This window comes from Branchiostoma floridae, chromosome 1, assembly GCF_000003815.2.
Source record: "Branchiostoma floridae strain S238N-H82 chromosome 1, Bfl_VNyyK, whole genome shotgun sequence".
Lineage (NCBI taxonomy): Eukaryota > Metazoa > Chordata > Leptocardii > Amphioxiformes > Branchiostomatidae > Branchiostoma > Branchiostoma floridae.
The window spans coordinates 7,224,002-7,242,227 of record NC_049979.1 but is presented as its reverse complement, the minus strand read 5'-3'; the positions used below and the strand labels follow the sequence as shown (position 1 = coordinate 7,242,227).

At 41.5% G+C, this 18,226-nt stretch overlaps 1 protein-coding gene across 2 annotated transcripts; it reads right to left on the bottom strand.

Annotated features, from left to right (window-relative positions):
- Positions 1 to 287: 287 nt before the first annotated feature.
- Positions 288 to 16,690, bottom strand: LOC118423726 (tripartite motif-containing protein 54-like). 2 transcript variants are annotated; one of them, XM_035831926.1, is made up of 9 exons: positions 16,134 to 16,690; positions 12,891 to 12,986; positions 12,248 to 12,385; positions 11,237 to 11,332; positions 10,760 to 10,782; positions 9,611 to 9,729; positions 8,889 to 9,058; positions 8,408 to 8,600; positions 288 to 6,068 (listed from the first exon to the last, which is right to left on the bottom strand). In XM_035831926.1, the coding sequence occupies exons 1-9, from the start codon at positions 16,578 to 16,580 to the stop codon at positions 5,539 to 5,541; spliced, it is 1,812 nt and encodes a 603-aa protein (XP_035687819.1). In that variant the 5' UTR covers positions 16,581 to 16,690; the 3' UTR covers positions 288 to 5,538. The 2 variants fall into 2 exon arrangements, with proteins under 2 accessions (XP_035687819.1, XP_035687827.1); XM_035831934.1 differs by lacking the exon at positions 288 to 6,068 and adding an exon at positions 6,737 to 8,137 and having other exon boundaries at positions 16,134 to 16,619.
- Positions 16,691 to 18,226: the final 1,536 nt, after the last annotated feature.

Below are 18,226 nucleotides of genomic sequence, written 5' to 3'. Positions count from 1 at the left end.
GATGAACTCTGTTTCATCATGTTACTTTCAGGGTTTATCAACTGTAGTTGCAGCCATTGTCTTCCAGTTTAAACCTTGTATGAATGGCATTTCTCTTTGTAGATACATGTATACTACTGTTTGCACTGCCAAAAGCAGGCCCTGGCCAAAATAGTGATGACTACTGATGTCTACCATTGGTTGTGATTACTTACCAACTTCATCAAGATCAATACTAACATTAGGACTCCTCAATAACTATGAATAATGAAGACAGCAGGAAAAAATGAAGACTACAGACACCTGAGTCTGCTGTAAAGCAATTTCTTGTATTAATTACTGAGTAGTACAAATGGCCCCTCATCTTGTATATGTCACAACAGTAGCACCTGGCTCAAATCACGTTAGATATTGGCACATAGTAAGACTAGAACGGTAACTCCTACAGGCACACAGACGTGCACTGTGCTCACCATGCTCTGATTAAGGCAAACAAACGGAACGGTCTACAGATACAAACCTCCACTAAGTCATACACTTTGATATAAGAAGGTCCACTCCAAGTATAAGTTTGGAATAAACTCTGCATGACTGTGTTATCTAACATACTTGTGCAACTCTTGTAGTATTACATATATAGATATATAGATATATATTATCTATTTCTACTTTGTATTGCCAAGCAATCAATCACTGACCTACTAGCAGCCATTAGAAAATGTGAGTAAACGGTGAACACACAAACGGGTATAAAACATCCAACAGCCCGTTCACAATAGTCAATACAACTCCATAAGAACAGTGTGTCCTTCTGCACTAACTGTACCATGACAGTATCTACCACATTCGCTTCTTTTGTGTATCTAAAAACCACAACCCCACAAGAAGCTAACAGTGAACGGCACATCATTTTAAACATTTTTCCTTCACTTGTCTTCATTGCAAATTTGTGCTCACAGGAAGAATAAGTACAATGTAGCTTTGCCAGGTCAGATCAAGGAAAGCTAAAAAATCTGATAAAATACTGGTTATTTTGAACTTCAAAATGTCAATTAACATGGTGTACAGCTCAAGCATTTGTGTTTTCTAGCTTTTCCTTGATACATGCCAGGAAACTGCATATAACCATTTCTTCACCACAAACTTTGCAACAGATTGCTTCTAAGCATTTTTTTTAAAAACCTATAATGTGTAATTTTCCTTCAGAACTCTTTCAAGCCAATGAGTGCATACTTTCCTAGGTGGCATATAAAACCTAGTGAAAGTTAGAATATTGTGGGGTCAGGATTAGACACACATTACAATTACATGTAATACTATCATTGTGCAACACCTAGTAGTATTTGCTGTCAGAATACACATTTGTTAAACAGTCTCTACACATACATTGATCTAAATAGGCAGCAGATGATATTATAACCATGCACAATAATGTGGTTGACCCTGAGTCTACTGCATTGATGTGGCAGTTTGTAATGCTTCAAGCAGGAAAAAATGTACCCTGAAATCTCATCCTTGGGCCACATGCTTATTGTTGTACTGTCTTCAATTTTGGATAGAAAAGCTACTGGTGAGTACTATTTCATGTGAGTAGTAACAGACGTGGTGGCTCGGACCTTTGTTCACATGTATTCGTGGTTATGTAGCTTCCTTCGTCGTGCGTGAGAGTGTCCAAGAATATTTTGGTGAGGATATGGTCATAGGATGCTCACACAACAAACACTGTAGAGTTCAGAACAAATTTGCCCCCATGTCTTTAGTTTATGGCTGAGTCAGACCATGTGTCAGACCAAAAAAGGTGTATTGTAAGTCAACCCCTACTTTTAAAACAAGATGTAGACATACAGCTTTTCTTATCCAGACTAAATACATGTAGATATCTGTTTTACACAGAAATCCACTAATCAGTGGCATGGTCCAAGTAAAAAAAGTAAAGTGACAACAGCATTACAAAAGAACACAAGCCATACAACAGAAAACAAGTCTTTGGCCTTCAACAGCAAAAAAATAATGGTCTGTAAGTTGTCTTTGGGGGACAAAAAAAGAATGTGTTTTAGCTAATAGTGATTTCAGCATATTAACACTGTTTTGTGCAAAAAAGTCATCCTGACCAGACTTTTTATACCACTCTTTTATTGTTGTGGTTTTCAGTTGTTTTTAAAGCCTGTCTGTTTGCTGTTGTATGGATTGTGCTCTTAAATTTGGCTTAGCTGCCTGGAACATATTTTGCAAACCATTGCAATAACTACTAGTATCTGGGATAACAGACATCAGATTTTAAAGGTTCAGTACTAGTATAGATGCAGTAATTGCCCAGAACATTCATGTCAACATGCAACATTACTGATACAAATATCAGAGCATTGGTCAGAAAGCTTCCCTTTTTGGAGATACCATATCAAAAGCTTTATCAACAACAAACATCAATGTTTCCATATATGGAATAATAAGTATGATAGCCAGAGGTATAATTGTCTTAGTCAAATATTGCACTATAATATGTGGAAAAGCAGCAAGTTGTCGCAAGCTTTCTTTGGACATTGTCCATTGTTCCCAGCCCTAGGACCCTTCTTTTGAAATGGTGTGTCGACAAGGTTTTCTCAAATCATAAGGATGTAAACTTCCGAGTCAAAATATAAAAATTGATGACGAAATATGTCCTCGTAAAACAAAACAAAAGCAAACTTAAAATTCAAAAGCTTTCATTCCCAAGGTAGTTGGTTTGATGATCCGATCTTTTTAAAAGATGCTTCAATTCCTCCCAGCCTTTGAATGCAACTGCTGTTTGTGGACTGGTCCATTTCAAAAGGAAAGGGTCCTTGTGGAACATGAATGCAGTGTAGCTGCAATCTTACAGTATCTGTTTTGGACACAGTATAAAACAGCTGTCCTAGCTCCTTGGAAGCATCATATTTTGGCAAAAGCCACCGAGAACATGTGAATATTTTGCTGTTCAGTGTGGTTGAGGCCTTGAATTGCTTTGTTTAGAGTTGGGTGGGCACAACTGGTAGCTGTGTTAAGAGCAGATGGTAGAACAGATCCTTGCAATGTACCATTAAAGATCTTCCATCACATCAGGGTCTAAACAAAGATGCACTTGGTACAAGCTTAATACTGTGCTGATTTTGTAAAATTTTGGACCGATATTGCAACTTTATTATGTTTGTCACCAAAGAGTGGTAACACTTGGCATCCATCTTTGTGTAAGGCCTGAGTGGAGCAGCTGCTTACATCAATGAAGGTCAGACATCCAGGTAGTAAGATACGACAAATAACAGTTACTTAAGGAACTGGATATGATTTTGGAAAAAGTCATTCCAAAATCATACCCATTAGCTTGAGTAATTGCTATTTGGTGAGCAGCTGCTTACTTCAACGTTCACGAAACTGAGCTCCACAGTAAGCAGGAGACATCAACCCAGCCTTATCCAGTGTTTGATCCCTTATGTATGTGTGAATCTGTCAGGACTGATCTGTCCCCATGTCTTAATCACAAAAATCACAAGCAGGTCCAAAGACAGGATTGTGAAGTGCATGAAAGCTAGAACATTCTAAGTGGTGACTAGATCTTTCTGACAGCGACAAAGCAAGGATCTGTCCTGCCACCCACCGTTACAAGGCAGGACCAAAGGGTACATGCCAGCTAGGATCCTTGTGGCGTTATATTAAAAGTTACACACTTGCCAAACTTACATACAAGTTATAAATAGCTTGGATAGCAAACACCGACTACCCGCTACACTACTGTCACTTTATATTTGCCAAACAAGACGGTATAAGACAGTGTACAGTAGTGATTTGATTAGTACTCTAACAACAACATGTTAAAGTCTATCCTTGGGTAGAGTAAAGTAGAGTTTGTGATATACTACATGTGTTATCCATGCACTATATGTGCTTTTTATACAACACATTATGTGTTCTTGTTTAAATGCGATGGTATAGCCCCAAGCTGTTGTTGTTGGTACTCTACAGTACAAGTATTGAATTCAAATACTGCTTTGTAAGGATAATATATTATATATATATGTGTGTGTGTATGTAACTAAGTTATTATCTAATTCACAGTACAAGATGCCCCAGCCACAACGATATGCATGACTACACGTTAGATAGTAGAACTTGTAGCAGTAGTAGTAGTAGTAGCAATAGTAAGATAGGTATCTAAAGATACTATAAAGGTGTGTAAAAGGGTTAATCTTGATAATCTCATGTCAAACATCAAGGTACATATCACATTTATGTATCATCAAGGCAAACTAGACACTTCTCTTAGCTCCCTAGAGGATATTTGGTAACCAATGCCTCGTTAGTTATCAAATGTTTGGTTAGTGTTGTTAACAGTTGGGTTAACGCTTCATGTAGCACACATTTACTCTACTGGAAAGCCATGAATGCGATATTCTCATTAAATTTGTAAAAATCCTCCATAAATACCACTATATTTCATATAAAATAATGCAACTATAAACACGCAAAAAAAGGATTTCATAGCACCACTAAATACCGTTAAATTCCTTTGGATGGTGGATATGATATAGAGCAACTTTTGACACAAATCAAAATGCACCAAACTGTAGTGACAACAAATTATTAACCATATAGATATGACAACTTGTGTGCACAAACCAGTAATAGTCTATATACTTGAGTATATTCCTGAGTACACATAAACTGTTTTTTTTAATACTGGCACACTAGCTAGTTATAACAGCACACCAAATACATTTTGCATAGTAACCACAATATGCAAACTAACTACTGTGCCTACTATAGGACTGTACCTGACACAATACAACACCTTTACAAGACTTGCTGAGTTTGACCAAACTTCTGAAAACCTTGAAACATTCACATGAAATGAAAAGCTACCCTGCTCTTTCCTGATCTGTCGTTCAACCTGTGTACAGGGGTGATCAATAAGTTTTCAGCCTCACCCAGAAATAATGAGCACAACTCAAATTTTGAGGCACAGCTTCGTGGTATGTAGCTTTTCATCAATGCCCTCCAAATTTCAAATCATTGCAGTCATTACTTTCTGGGCAACGTCTTTTTGATCAAGTACGTGTGGGTCAAGTTCACCATGTTTGATAAGCATTCCCTTCCTATTTCAAGTAGTGGGTGTCTGACTTTCAAGCAGAGCAAGTTGACTCAGGTTGCAGCTCAATTGTCCATGTTTTTTCCTTCTTTCCTACCTACTATTACTGGGTGTCGCGTGGAAAGTAATAATCACAATAATATGAATTTCATATTCATAAAAGACTTTATATTCGACATCTATGCTTCGAGATTTGAGTTGTGATTATTGTTTCTGGGTGAGGCCGAGAACTTGATCACCCCTCATAGTCATCTCCAAAACATGAAGGCCTGATACTGAAAGCACCTTAAAGTTTTCATCTCAGATGCTTTCGCCATGTCTGTTGCAAGCAAGAGTACGGTGTTCTTGATCTGTGTATAATGTTGTGCGTACTAAAGTGTATCTTTGTTACAATTTCTTAAAACACTTGACTCCTTCAGAAGGGAGGTCAAACAGAGCGAGTCTTGAGAAACGGTGACTTCCTACAGGGAGTTGGGAGGAAGACCCGTGCGGATGTTGATCGAGCCCTTCCACACGTCGAACGCGGGAACGATCGGCTCCCGGAAGCTGCAGAAGAACGTGAAAATGTGGCCACGCCCAACGTTATAGCATGACAGACGGCCCCTATCGTAGTCGAGCAGGACACCGAGGGAGCGTGGGAGTGTGTCGACCTCGACAACAACCTCGCGGCAATCGTGAATGGCTTGGAAGCGGATCACCCCGTCTAAGGTACACATGTAGTCGTACCTCAGGGCCCAGGAGTAGTTGTTTCCCCCAAGGAACTCCCTGGCCGGGTAATCGCGATCGTACGTTACCCCGACGCGGAACCCCCGGCTGTTCCCCACAAACACCTCCCAGTAGATGCGGCCGCTGTTGACGGAGATGTCGGCCAGCACGTGGTGGGGGCCAAAGGGCTGGTGGCCGCGGTTGGGCATGTGTGTGATGGTGGTGTTGTAGTTGGACAAACGCAGACATTGTGGGGCCGACATCCAGTCCAGTTGGAACTGAACACCTGAGGAGTGGAAGGAGAGGTGTTAGAGTATGGGGGTGGGGGGTTTGAGCGCCTGAGTGCCTGAGTTAAGGTTTGCAGTGTTAGGTCTGTGTGTGCTGGAGGGACTAACAACCCCACAGTACCGAGAGGCTGATTGTAGTAGAGGTCTGTATGTAGGATGCCCGACAGATCTTACAGAAAGTGGTCCAGATGGTAGAGTGGTCACCTAAACTTTCTGAACCTGTGCTTATTCACAGTACCCTGGTGAGAGGAAAACTCTTCTGTTTGTCTGGGGTGATGACTGCTTTAGTTAGAATGCCACATGGAGTGAACTTTCCATACATGCTGTACGTTTCCCTTCATGTTCCTCTTTAAAGTATTGTTGACGGCAATCTTCAAACTTGATCCTGACCAGCTCATGTTCTCATCCAGCAGACTTTCTTCATATATGCATTTATGTCTGCTGCAAATTCTGTCACACAAAATCAAATAATGCTCAAAGTTCTACTGTCTGCTTTTTTTAAAAAGCTATGCCATAGGGTCTTTTAGGCTTTTTGAAGAACTATAGCATCTTTATGGCACTCTCATATTGATTTTTTTGCAGGCACAGTCCACTTTTGAGCACCCCTTTCTTCATTTTGTGCTGTTCTTCTCATACCAAAATATAAAAACCAGGAAAACAACAAAACTGTGGAAAAGTAGACATGTTTATTGGCTCAGTTTGTCCTGGGTATGAAAAATAGTACTTTTTTCTGTTGTTTGTAAAACAACATCTTTGCAACATGAAATTGAATCTTTTTAAAAAAATACATTGAACATAACAAACAGGTGTGACAACAAAGCCAACTGTTGTATCCTTCATGAGCAACTTACAAAAAAACAACAGAAAAGTATTACCAGGTATTAGCAGGTTGTTGAGAAGGATTGGACAGTTTTTGAGCATTGTTAGCAATTTCAGTTTGAGAAGAATTGTTTGGACCTGAGTTCTGAGTTGAAACATGGTTGTGGAGTAATTATTGAAGTCAACAGTTAGCAACAACAACAAAAACACTAATAACAGCATTAAAAATGCAACAAAATGAACAATATGAACAAATGTCTTTACATGTTTGCATGCCACACTGCTACATTATCTTTAAACATCATGCAGACAACAAAACACTACATGGCACTACACTACATACATGTATCACTACAGCACTACATTAAATGGCACTAAACTACATGGTAACATGGCACAATGTACATGCATACGCTTGCATTCATTCATAAAATGCAGGGAACTCATAACAATAACAAGTAAAATTACAAATGAATGACATCAGCTAAAAATCATCACAATGACATGCAAGGAACAGAACAATAAAAACATCTCAAGCCTCTGGCCTTCAATATAAGGACACAAACATGATAAACATATTGCACAGCAATGTTTGAAAAAAGACATTACAATAAAACTGGTGGTCTTTTATATTACACTTGGCACGAGAAGAAGCAAAATTACTGAAAAAGCTTGCTTCTTCATTGACGACCTAAAAAATACTTGTTTCAATTCTGATTATCTCTGAGCCACACATTGGACAACCAGCCCCATTTGTGCCCTGACAAGGACAAAAGTTTTGTGGCGAGCTGATGTTGAAAAATGATTGGCCCTTCTACAAGAAATGGTTACAAGTCAGCCAGCGTCAGTGATACATTCGACTGAAGCCCAGGGAACCTGTGTAGGACCAGACGCCGGGGATGGCGGCCATGCCAGCGCACAACGATGGTCCACGCAATGTCGTTGCACGTCCCGCCGTGACGAGGCGCTGTTTCCTTCCTATCCACCGCCACCACTTCCACGATGTTGGGGATGCCGCTCAACTGATCTTGCAGGTCCCTACGCCGGACACGCCAATCTCCGGGATACAGGTTCTCCTCGACCAATGACAGCCGCAGCAGTTTTGCGGAGACGGGGGATCGGTTTTCTTCGCTTTGGTGCGGCACCTCATTTCTCTGGGAGGCTCTACATCTGGGGTTCGCAGCACTGGCCACGGGTTCTGGGTCATAGGTCAGGACGAGAGGGGAGGGGCCAGAGGTCAGGGGGCATGCTGGAGGGGAAGTAAAATGCAAGCTGTCCAACTGATGTCCAAATTTGGCAACCTTCGCTTGGATCGTATAATTGTCATCATCACATTTTTTGCCAGTTCAGTTTTAGTAACGCAAACATTTCCCTACCATTCAGTGTAGTAGTATGAAACAACAAAGATGAGAATGTTCTCTTACTCGCCTGTTTCAGAAGAAAAACATGTCCCACAGTGTTAGTACAACAACCGAAGTTTTAAAAATCCTGTCCATTGGTAGAACAGACAAACCCTTACCTGCACACTGGGGACAGTTACAGTAGTAGAGACTGGGTCCCCTGCCGCCACTGTTCCTGCGGCCCCGGCCCCTTGCAGGAGAGCCCCCTGGCGACTGGGAGTTGTAGGACCACTGGGACTGCCTGTCTGGAGAGGTGGGGCAGGTTTGGGAGGTTGTCTGCTGGGCAGCAGAGCTGGGCTGTCCAGGGGCATCCTGAAGAGCGCCCATATGGGAACATTAGTCAATACAAGTGTGGTATGCATCAGTCAATACAAGTGTGGTATACTTCAATATCTAACAGGATAAACTCGACTGAGTTTTTGTCTGAAATAATGATAATTCATTCTTGCCCATATGTGTTTCTATTGTGAGCTATCTATATCAATCTGAAACCAAGAAAATTATGCTGAACGCTGACAATCATTTTCATTATGCTTCCTTTGACTTCCGTCCACTACATGCTATAATCTAGCGTTTAACAAGGAGATCCCAGTATCTTACCTGTGTTTGCGTGTTCTTCTTGCCATCCTGGTCTGTTTGGGTCCCCGAGTTGGCAGCCGTGAGGACTCTGTAGCACTTGGAGCACAGGTTGTTGTACACAGAGTCTCCGTAGGCAGAGCAGTTGGGACCTGGGCAGGGCTGGCGGTCAGGGGAGGTGCGACCAGAGGCACCTGCCAAATACACAGTTTGGTGAAAATGTATTCTTAAAACATTCATAGTTTGGATATAAAAGGCCAGTTTCTCCGAGATCACTTCAGTGTCACTGAAGAAAGACAGTGGAGGCCATCTGAAGCATCTGACTGTTTACAAAACCATATCCAGTTGCTTGAGTAACTGTTTTTTGGCTCATCTTAGTACCTGGATGTCTAACCTTCATTGACGTATTTTTAAAATTCTTTTCTTCTCTCTAATAAACCAAAAGTGAACTTGAGTCAGTCCACATCCTGGAAATACCCTGATGGTTAGAGCTATCTAAAAGCTAAGATGCCACAGACCTTCTTCCCCTACATACCACATTCAGTCACATTTTGATAAGTTAATAACAATTAAGTAATTTAACAATACTTCTTTGTAACATGACATGGGAGGCTTAGATTAGACGTTGATAGGAATTGAAGAGTAGCCTCATTAAAAAATTTTTACTAGTACCCCCAAAACTAGTCTGACAGTTTGTTGGTGCCATGTATTAAATCTTGGGTTTGTCTCAGAAACTGATGTCTTACCCTCCACAAAGTCCAGTTTCTTCAGCATGTCCTGTGCCTCCTTAAAGTCCACCAGGCAGTGTTCAAACTCCTCATCCACGCAGGGGGTCAGCTCCTCACTCTCCGCACCCAATGTTAGCCTGGTTGGAAACAGAAATTGTCATCACCGTGAAGGAAGGTTTCTTTCTACAGTTAAAGTTAAAGTTGCCCGTACATCAGTAACAGATGCATAGGGGTGGCGCCCATCTCCATTTCTGTAGCCCTTGGGCCACACATGTGCAAGCCACTACAGCAGGGGGCTGGTCCGCTGGTAGTGATGTGTGTTTAACTTCCATATTCTTTCTACAGGGGTATTGTTTTTGCCTGTGTCTTCGTGTTTGAACCTATAACTCAAGATCGGATGGATTTGTATGGGTTTTGCAATGTGGGCGGTTAAATACTGAGGTCCCCAAAATTCTTGGTGACTTGGGGATCCCTAGTGGTATTCTCTGGTACTGCAGACCCTCCCAGAAAGTAGTGTGGAATAATTCATAGACAGCTGGTCTGCCCACTGAGCTCAATGACCTCGATTTGGGACACCCGAGTGGCTGAGGACCACTGTTATAGTGTATGACAAGGCTAGGGCTGTGGCATTAAGAAATTCTAAAAAAAAAATATTTCAAACGTGTGAGCTCTTCGATTTTTTGTGGGTTTTTTAAAAGTCTATTTGAGGAAGGCTTGTCAGAGAGAAAGCCCCTGAGTCAATTCTAAAAGGTTCCCCTAAACCCCATCCACAAAACTGTCTTTCTTGCAGGCAACCCCTCTCCCGGCAAGGACTGTTTTAAAAGTTACTGCAGTGTTCTGCTACACTAAGCTGCAGTACCTTTAGTAAATTCATGAAGGTTAAACTGCCATTGACAAGCTTTATAACTTCTCCCAATCATGTGCTAGCAACCAGTACACTCATGATATAAACAAAGGATCTTTTACATAGACCTGCCGAGGCTTTAACCAACAACTAACTACAAATAGACATGTGAATTGTATCTGTACCAATATTGCTACCATCAGGTTTGACCTGTTCTGACCATCTGTTTTAAAATCATACCAGCTTGCTGAGTTGCGTACAAGATCTAAAATATGACAGTCTCTGCCCCTAACCAGTAAACAGTGTCAAAACCTGCTGCTCACCTTTCCGCCATTTCATTTGCAGCCTGTTGAAACAAACAGAAGAGTGTTAACTTAAAATCCAATCTAATTACCTAAAAACTAAAAACATTGCATAAGGTACACTTGCGTATTATTTGAAATCTTAATCACAATTAAAATTTTGATAAGTAAATTCCAAATCAAAGATGACAATTGTGATAATCGTGCAGTTGAAAATGAAGAAAACTTTGTTTTGAATTTCAAATATCTAAATCCTCATACAAAGATGACAAATTCTCACTAGATTAGACAGTTGAATATATTTATACTCACTCTGACTCACTCCGACGAGTTCACTCGGAATCACTTATAACTTACAGATAATTGATCAAACTTGATTAAGTACAGGTAAATGTCTGGACCTGTACCTAAACATAAACCCATGCACCTGCACCTGTACCTGTACCTAACATTTCTCTAAGTACACAGTTCTAAATTAGCATAAAGTGACCTCCTGACCTCCACAAAGCGTGTGGGCTCCTCCTCCTTCATCAGCACCTCAGCATCCCGCACCAGCGCGGCCACGCGGCCCTTCTCCTCCTCACACCTGGTCACCTGTTCAAAGACATGCTGAAGCTTCATGATCTTGTGCCTCCCCAACGATCTATAGCTACAACAGGGCTCGAAATACTTTTTTCTGCATACCTGCACTGGTGCAGGTAACATTGAAAATTACATGCACCAGACAAATTTTACCTGCACCACTCTAAATTTAGGAAGTATGGATCATACTAAAATTGTTATGTAATCATTGCTATTTTTTCTTTTATACTTTATAGGTGGTAACAGTTAATGCAGCTATAACAATCCATATACACCTACATCATAGGACATTTATGTATGAACCCATCACTTGGACCACTGCAGGTTAGGTGCAGGTAGACACCAGAAATACCTGCACAGCTCCAATTTTACCTGAACTAAAGTGCATATGCAGGTGGTATTTCGAGCCCTGTACAGACAGACAGCTGAGGAACCAAAGCTTGTTCTCTGTGCCAAAGGCCAGGACTGAACGGCTGCGAAGTTCTTTCGTGCACTCAGCTGTAAGACTGTACAGTGACTCAATTGCTTAGCAATGTTAATAGGTCTCTTGCTGGCTTTCCGGCTGTCTTTTTTCACTAGCCAATCGTTTGTAATATAACCTGCATTTGTATGTCCATGTATTTTTTTATGCCTGATGTAACAAATCTTACTCAATTCTGGAAGGCTGCAGCTTCCAGCTCGTGTAAGTTTACGTGTGTGAAATAAAACATTGAGTTGGCTCCAACTCCCTCTTATACTAGGGAATAATCACACATATACGCACACAGACGTAGGTCACTCGATGACAATGTGTATTCACTCTAACTGTCTCCTACCAGAGTCCCCCAAAACCCCAGTGCACATGCGTCGACTGTTCCATCGGTGAGGGGGGACTCAACCATTCTTAATAGAGGGGGGACTCAACCATTCTAAATAAACCAACAGTACCTGTCCGCTGAGCGACGCCAGCTTCTCTTCCTTCTCCACCTCCAGCTTGTCGTACAGGGTGGACTGGCGCTTGGAGATGATGGAGAACAGGGCCAGCGTCTCCCGCCGAACCATGTCCTTGTGCTGGGAACACTTGTCCTACAGGAGAGTTTTAAGGAGTCATCAACAACTTACTGAATGCACTAGACCAGAAACGACAAGACAAAAAGGAGAAGAGAAGACCCAACCCCATGTAATTACAGTATGGGTTGAGTTAGAATTAGCGTCTCCCGCCGCATCATGTCCTTGGTGGCGGCGCCACTCAAGTTAGCCTCTACCCGGCTCTGCGGATCGGTGGTCTAATTGTAGAAATTGGACAAATAGAGTCTACAGACTATGCTAGGGGAGTAAGCCGCCAAAAGAATACGTTTCCTCACCGGCAGTGACCACCGATCCGCGGAGCCTGGTAGAGGCTACACTGAAGTCATCATCCCAATGCAATGGACATCCAAGGAAGGAAGGAGTCATCAAGGAAAGGCTATATGGAGTCCACATTTCAGCACCTGGACAGTTTGGTTCCCAGCTGATCGGAACAACTCAATTTTTCAGGTACATGCCCGATAGGATAAGTGAATTTTAGAAAACTTGTTAAAACCTGTCTTACCTCCACAGACTTGGACAGAGTCTTGTTCTCCTGTATGAACCTGTCCAGCAAGTTGCTGCGGTCCTCTAGCAGCTGCATCTTGCCCTGCAGCATGCCCTGGTGGAGACACAGTACAAATGTAGTACCAGGGTTTAACAGATCTATGTGTCAGGATGTCAAAGCTACCATAGATCATTGTGATGTGTCGGGTCCTGCGCCCATCTCCGTTTCGAAGCCCTGGGGTCCCATGCATAGGTCACAACAGCAGGGGCCTGAGTCCACTGGTAGTGTAGTGTGTTTTGCTTCTATGGTCTTCCTCTTAACAGAGAAAGAAATATGTACCATTTTTTAAGAGTCTTTGGCATCACCCGGCTAAAGTGTGACAGGACAACAGTATCAGTAATAGTGTGTGTCTGTGTGTGTGTCTGTGTGTGTGTGTGTCTGTGTGTGAGTGTGTCTGTTTATACATACAAAATGCAGTAAATTCAAGAGGTTTGTGTATTTGCCTTTGCATACTGTTAATTTTTACAGTTTTCACAGCGCCTCCCACTGCAAAATAATAACACAGCAAAAATGTATTTTTGTGGTGGACAACCACTCCTACTAGTACAGGCAAGTCTACTGGTTCAGAGTCCAGTCCCTTTGCTGGCGTGCCTTCCTGGCTCTTTACCTTCTCTTTACCTCAGCTACAGCCTACTCCCTCAGTTTCAAGTGGCTATGCATATACTAGTAGTATGGCCAGAGATTTTCAAAGTGTGAAGGGTCAATATGACCCTGCCCTTCTGGAAGTTCTTCAGGTAATATTTTTGAGTATCTTTGTAGATCTACCTCTTCACACTCAGTGGTTTTTGTTATAATATTGATAGACCACCAACTTAAAATGCTACAAAAACTCATTTATGTTTCTAACAATAAAGTATAATGAATATACAGCGTCTCTATAAACAAAGAATGATACTGTTATGGCCGAAGACTCTAATTTACTCCACTCTCAAAAGTCATAGACAGATGTTCCAACATTTCATTTGCTTGGAGATGCACATGGAAGAATAAGATGAAATGTAATACACAATAAAACAGCATCATTGTCAAAGATCCAAATTTCAAAAATTTCTCCAAATCTGGAGGACATTAAATGGTTGAATTTTACATATTGCCCCTCTATTGCCCCTGCAACAGGTGCAGTGGAAACAGCAATCAACTAACATCTGATAGTGGAGATGCCCTCTTTGGGGGAAAACAGCTTTGTTCTGAATCTGAGTATACATTGTAAGATTGAGGCCATGAATAGAATAGTGCCATTTACTTTCACTGTGGATATGACATAACATGTTGTCACTGTGCCTCTTGCAGATTGACATAAGCTTTTAAATTCTATTCTGTGACCTTTCCCAAGGCTTCTTCCCTGACCTTTACATACCATATCTCTAAGGAGCTTCTGCATCATAAATCATCAGATAAGATAAGAGGTTGTTAAACAGCTGGACTGCAGACACTACAAAAATCAGGAATAGAATTACAATGTCCATCTGTTTTTATTACAATATCAAATATCAGCTTCAGTATAGAATTGTCTGCCTTTTTTTTTATAATTGCTACATTGTAAAAAAAGAAAAAGTCCTTGACTGTACCAAAAGAAGTGAGGACTGTCCTTGTGTGTGTTCTGGAACTATTGACTAGGAGGGAACAAAGCACAATGACAAAATAGCTTTGTTCCATGCCTCTCTATTCACAGAAACAAAAACTGTACAAAAAAAACAAAAACTTAGTTTTGTTCTACACTAACATCTGGCAATAAGACATGATGATCAGACATTGATCACAAGTTTTTTAGGCAAAATTTTCCCTGCCTCAGGCTATTCATTCCCATTTCCCAGTGACTTTAGGCAGGATGGAACTTAACCATTGCAAATGGAAGGGCGGCCCTCAGACTGTGAATCCACCTTGAGACGTCTGCCGTTTTTCCTTTCATAAACAGGAAGATGATAAGACCATTTGTGCACAGTGTGGCTGATGATAGGGTCAACATTAATGTCAATGTGCAGCCTTTCCAGTTAGCTGGTACCAAAATAGAAGGTCTGTGGCTGTGCTGGATACGCTGAGAGATTATAAAATGCCAGAAATATAGCAACAGGCCCAGGTTCAAACCTGTCAACCTTCAGGGCAGAAGGAACGGCCTTGGTGCGCAACATGTGCACATGTATAGGGTTACCAGTTGTCAAGCAGACCTTGCCCAAAACACTTAATTGCATACACTATATGCATGTATTTATCAACTATGCTTGAAAAGTCTGTCAAAAAAATTATATGAAACTTCTCAAAGCAGTGAAATATTCAAATTGAGATTTGTTATTCCAATTGGTGGATGTCGGAAAAATCTACAGCAAACACTGCTATTTGCTTTAAAGTTCCAGTTGTATTTCTTTTAAACCTTGATTCGAAAAATATAATGATCATCTGATAGTAAAAAAAAAAAGGGATAACAAACGTGAGAATTCAATTTTAAAAAGTTGTAAATTCAGATTAAAAGCCATCATAACAAACAGCTTGAACAGTTAGTCTTTTAATAGGAAATGATATCTTGTATAATATTGATGCTATCTTGGACCAGTCAGTTGCCTTGGAGTAGCGATAAAGCTTTTAGTTGCACTAAAAAATTAACGCATGAACTTATCTATGATTTCCCCATAAGACTGGATGGCCGAATGATTCATACAAACTCCATCTCAACCCCTGAAATCAACAATGATACATCCCTGCTGCCAAATTAATATGGTAAAATTAAAACATGAGCAACTGCCTAAGATAACAAAACTTACAAGGTGTTAATAACAACATTTCACATAGCCTACCCAGCAAGGTACTAGGGCCATCTACCCAGAAACATGCGAGTTCCTTTGTTCCGGGCTTTGTTCAGCAGCATCGAACAAAACCACCTGTAGCCAACAATGGAAATCATCCAAGGACCAACCAAAGGAGCAACACACATAACATCAAAGACTAGCCTCTGAAAGATACGCTTCATTGTGATAAGGCTAATTATGATGATTTGGTCAGACATACTAAGTACATTGTTACATCCACCCCACCCCTAACATCAGACGGACGGTCCCTAGCCGCAGGCTGCTCCATTGTCTTTGTGTTTATGATGTATGGCGGTTCATTTGGAATTACAAAATCGATTGGCACAATTGGCTGCCGACAGTAGATGGGGAAAATCGCTCGGATGAGATTAAATTCCAGACTGCAATATAAAATCGTTACCTTTTTCTCGGCCAGGACATTTTTCAGCTCCTGCACCTCGCATTCTTTGTGTTCCCCCACCAACTTGCAGAGCGCGCAGATCGCCTTCTCGTGAGAAGAACAATACAAACTCGGCCTCTCGTCCTCGTGCTCCGCGCACACTACCTTCTTCTTGATCTGGGCTGCGACTTCTCTGTAACTATCCACGATGTTTTCCACCAGGATATTACGCTTCAGCCCATCGATTCCCCGTCGGCCGAGATATGTGCACTGACGGCACTGGGGGCAAGGGAAGGCCGAGGGACGCCCTGGTCCACCTCGGTATCCCTCGTCATCCTCATCCTGTGTGTAGACTATATTCTGCACACACTGCCTGCAGAGGTTGTGCTGGCAAGGTAACATCAATACAGGCTTGGTGTAGACGTCTAAACAGACTGGGCAGTGAAGATCTCGCTCTAGAGATTCCATTTTTCCGCAGCCCCAGTTTTGTTGATGTTTTTCTCTCGCCCAAGATGGCTGCCACTGGAGCGTACCATCCTGGACGAGGGGGGACAGGGCGGACAAAGGACCTTGCAGCAGCGACACTAATGGGTTTAGATCAGAACTGCAGTGGGCAGGGCGTACGTTTGAATCAGCAGAGCAGAGCACAACTTATGATGCACAGAATCAGAGTATAACTTAATGATACACAAAAAATGTAACAATAATCACATACAAGGTAACCGTTAAATGTTTAAGTGGATTTTGAGTGACACATGGTAAAAGGTATAACAGTTAAAGGCATACTACGCAGTTTTTTGCGCTCAAATTTGAAATATTCTAGAATTAAGAAATATCAGATTTACTACTACCAGAAAACTAGTGGGTAGAAGAAGCAAGGAGGAGCTTTCTCCTTGGTAGAAGTATCAAAATGTTTTAATTTGCAAAAATGATGAAGCATCTTTAGAACGCCATTGTTAATAGAGCAGAAAATGCTTTCTAACATTAACTGTCATAACAGACTAAATAATGAAATCTGCAAATATAATGTGTCCGCTCCGTTATGTTTGCTTTTGGTTATAACCCTGCCTGGGTTTGCCATGTATTGCATTGTCTGCAATTTCAATGGAATAAAATTATGTCACCATAGCCTTCTTCAGATGTCTAGGAGCATCAGTATTTATTTTTGGAGCACCGAGTTACAATTTGCAACCTCAGGACATACTTAGAAATAGAGAACCTGGCCCATGTTGAAAATCGTGAATCAACACTTTTACTAAAAGTAAGCAAATGAGGCTAACCCACAGGTGATGCTGCATGCCACTAGCACTGGCATGGTAAGTCATCTGTGTATAATTGTTGACCAAATGTTATCTCCAACCCCATAGCCCCTGTGACTGAAGCTTGTAAACTAAATTAAAGAGGATGAGTGCATGGCTGTAATTAACCAAGGAGCTTTTCTATCTAAAAAAGATATTAAACCTCCTGGGATGAACCCAAAAAGAACTGTGGCACAAGAGGTGATTTCCCTTTGTACTAGGCTTTTTATTGCTTAGTAGATAGTCTCTTCAAATTCCTTGCACTCTTCCTTCTCTGGTTCTGCCACAGGGGGGCTTGTTTTGTAGGTCAAACCTTCAAGCTTGATCTGTTAACACCAAAGATCAAGTACTTCTCAACATCCGTTGACCCCACACAATTCTCCAGTGCCCCATAAATCTCGCTCCTGTAATCAGCAGGAAAGTCAAGACTGTGCCTAGTCACACTGCATTCCTGCCGCTCAGACTTTCTCATGACCTCCCCATCACCCTTGAATTTGTCATCAGAGTTTCCCAGAGCCCTGTGCAGAGCAGGAGACAGGCCAGGACAATTGGATTACACTGGTCAGAGCAGGTCCAGACTTGCCACATCTTCATGGTACCTGCTACATACTGTGTTACAGGAGAGTCTCTCTGTCACAGACTGTCATGATCTGTCATGAACCCTTTCTGGAGGCTTGTCAGTCAGGCAAGCCACTAGGTTTGCAATTGTAGCCAGGCTACATATACCACACATTGTACCTGCAAGGGTACACATACACGTGAATATAGGTATGGTATCATTGCCCGAGGCTTGAGCTATTTATTTAACACACCCCT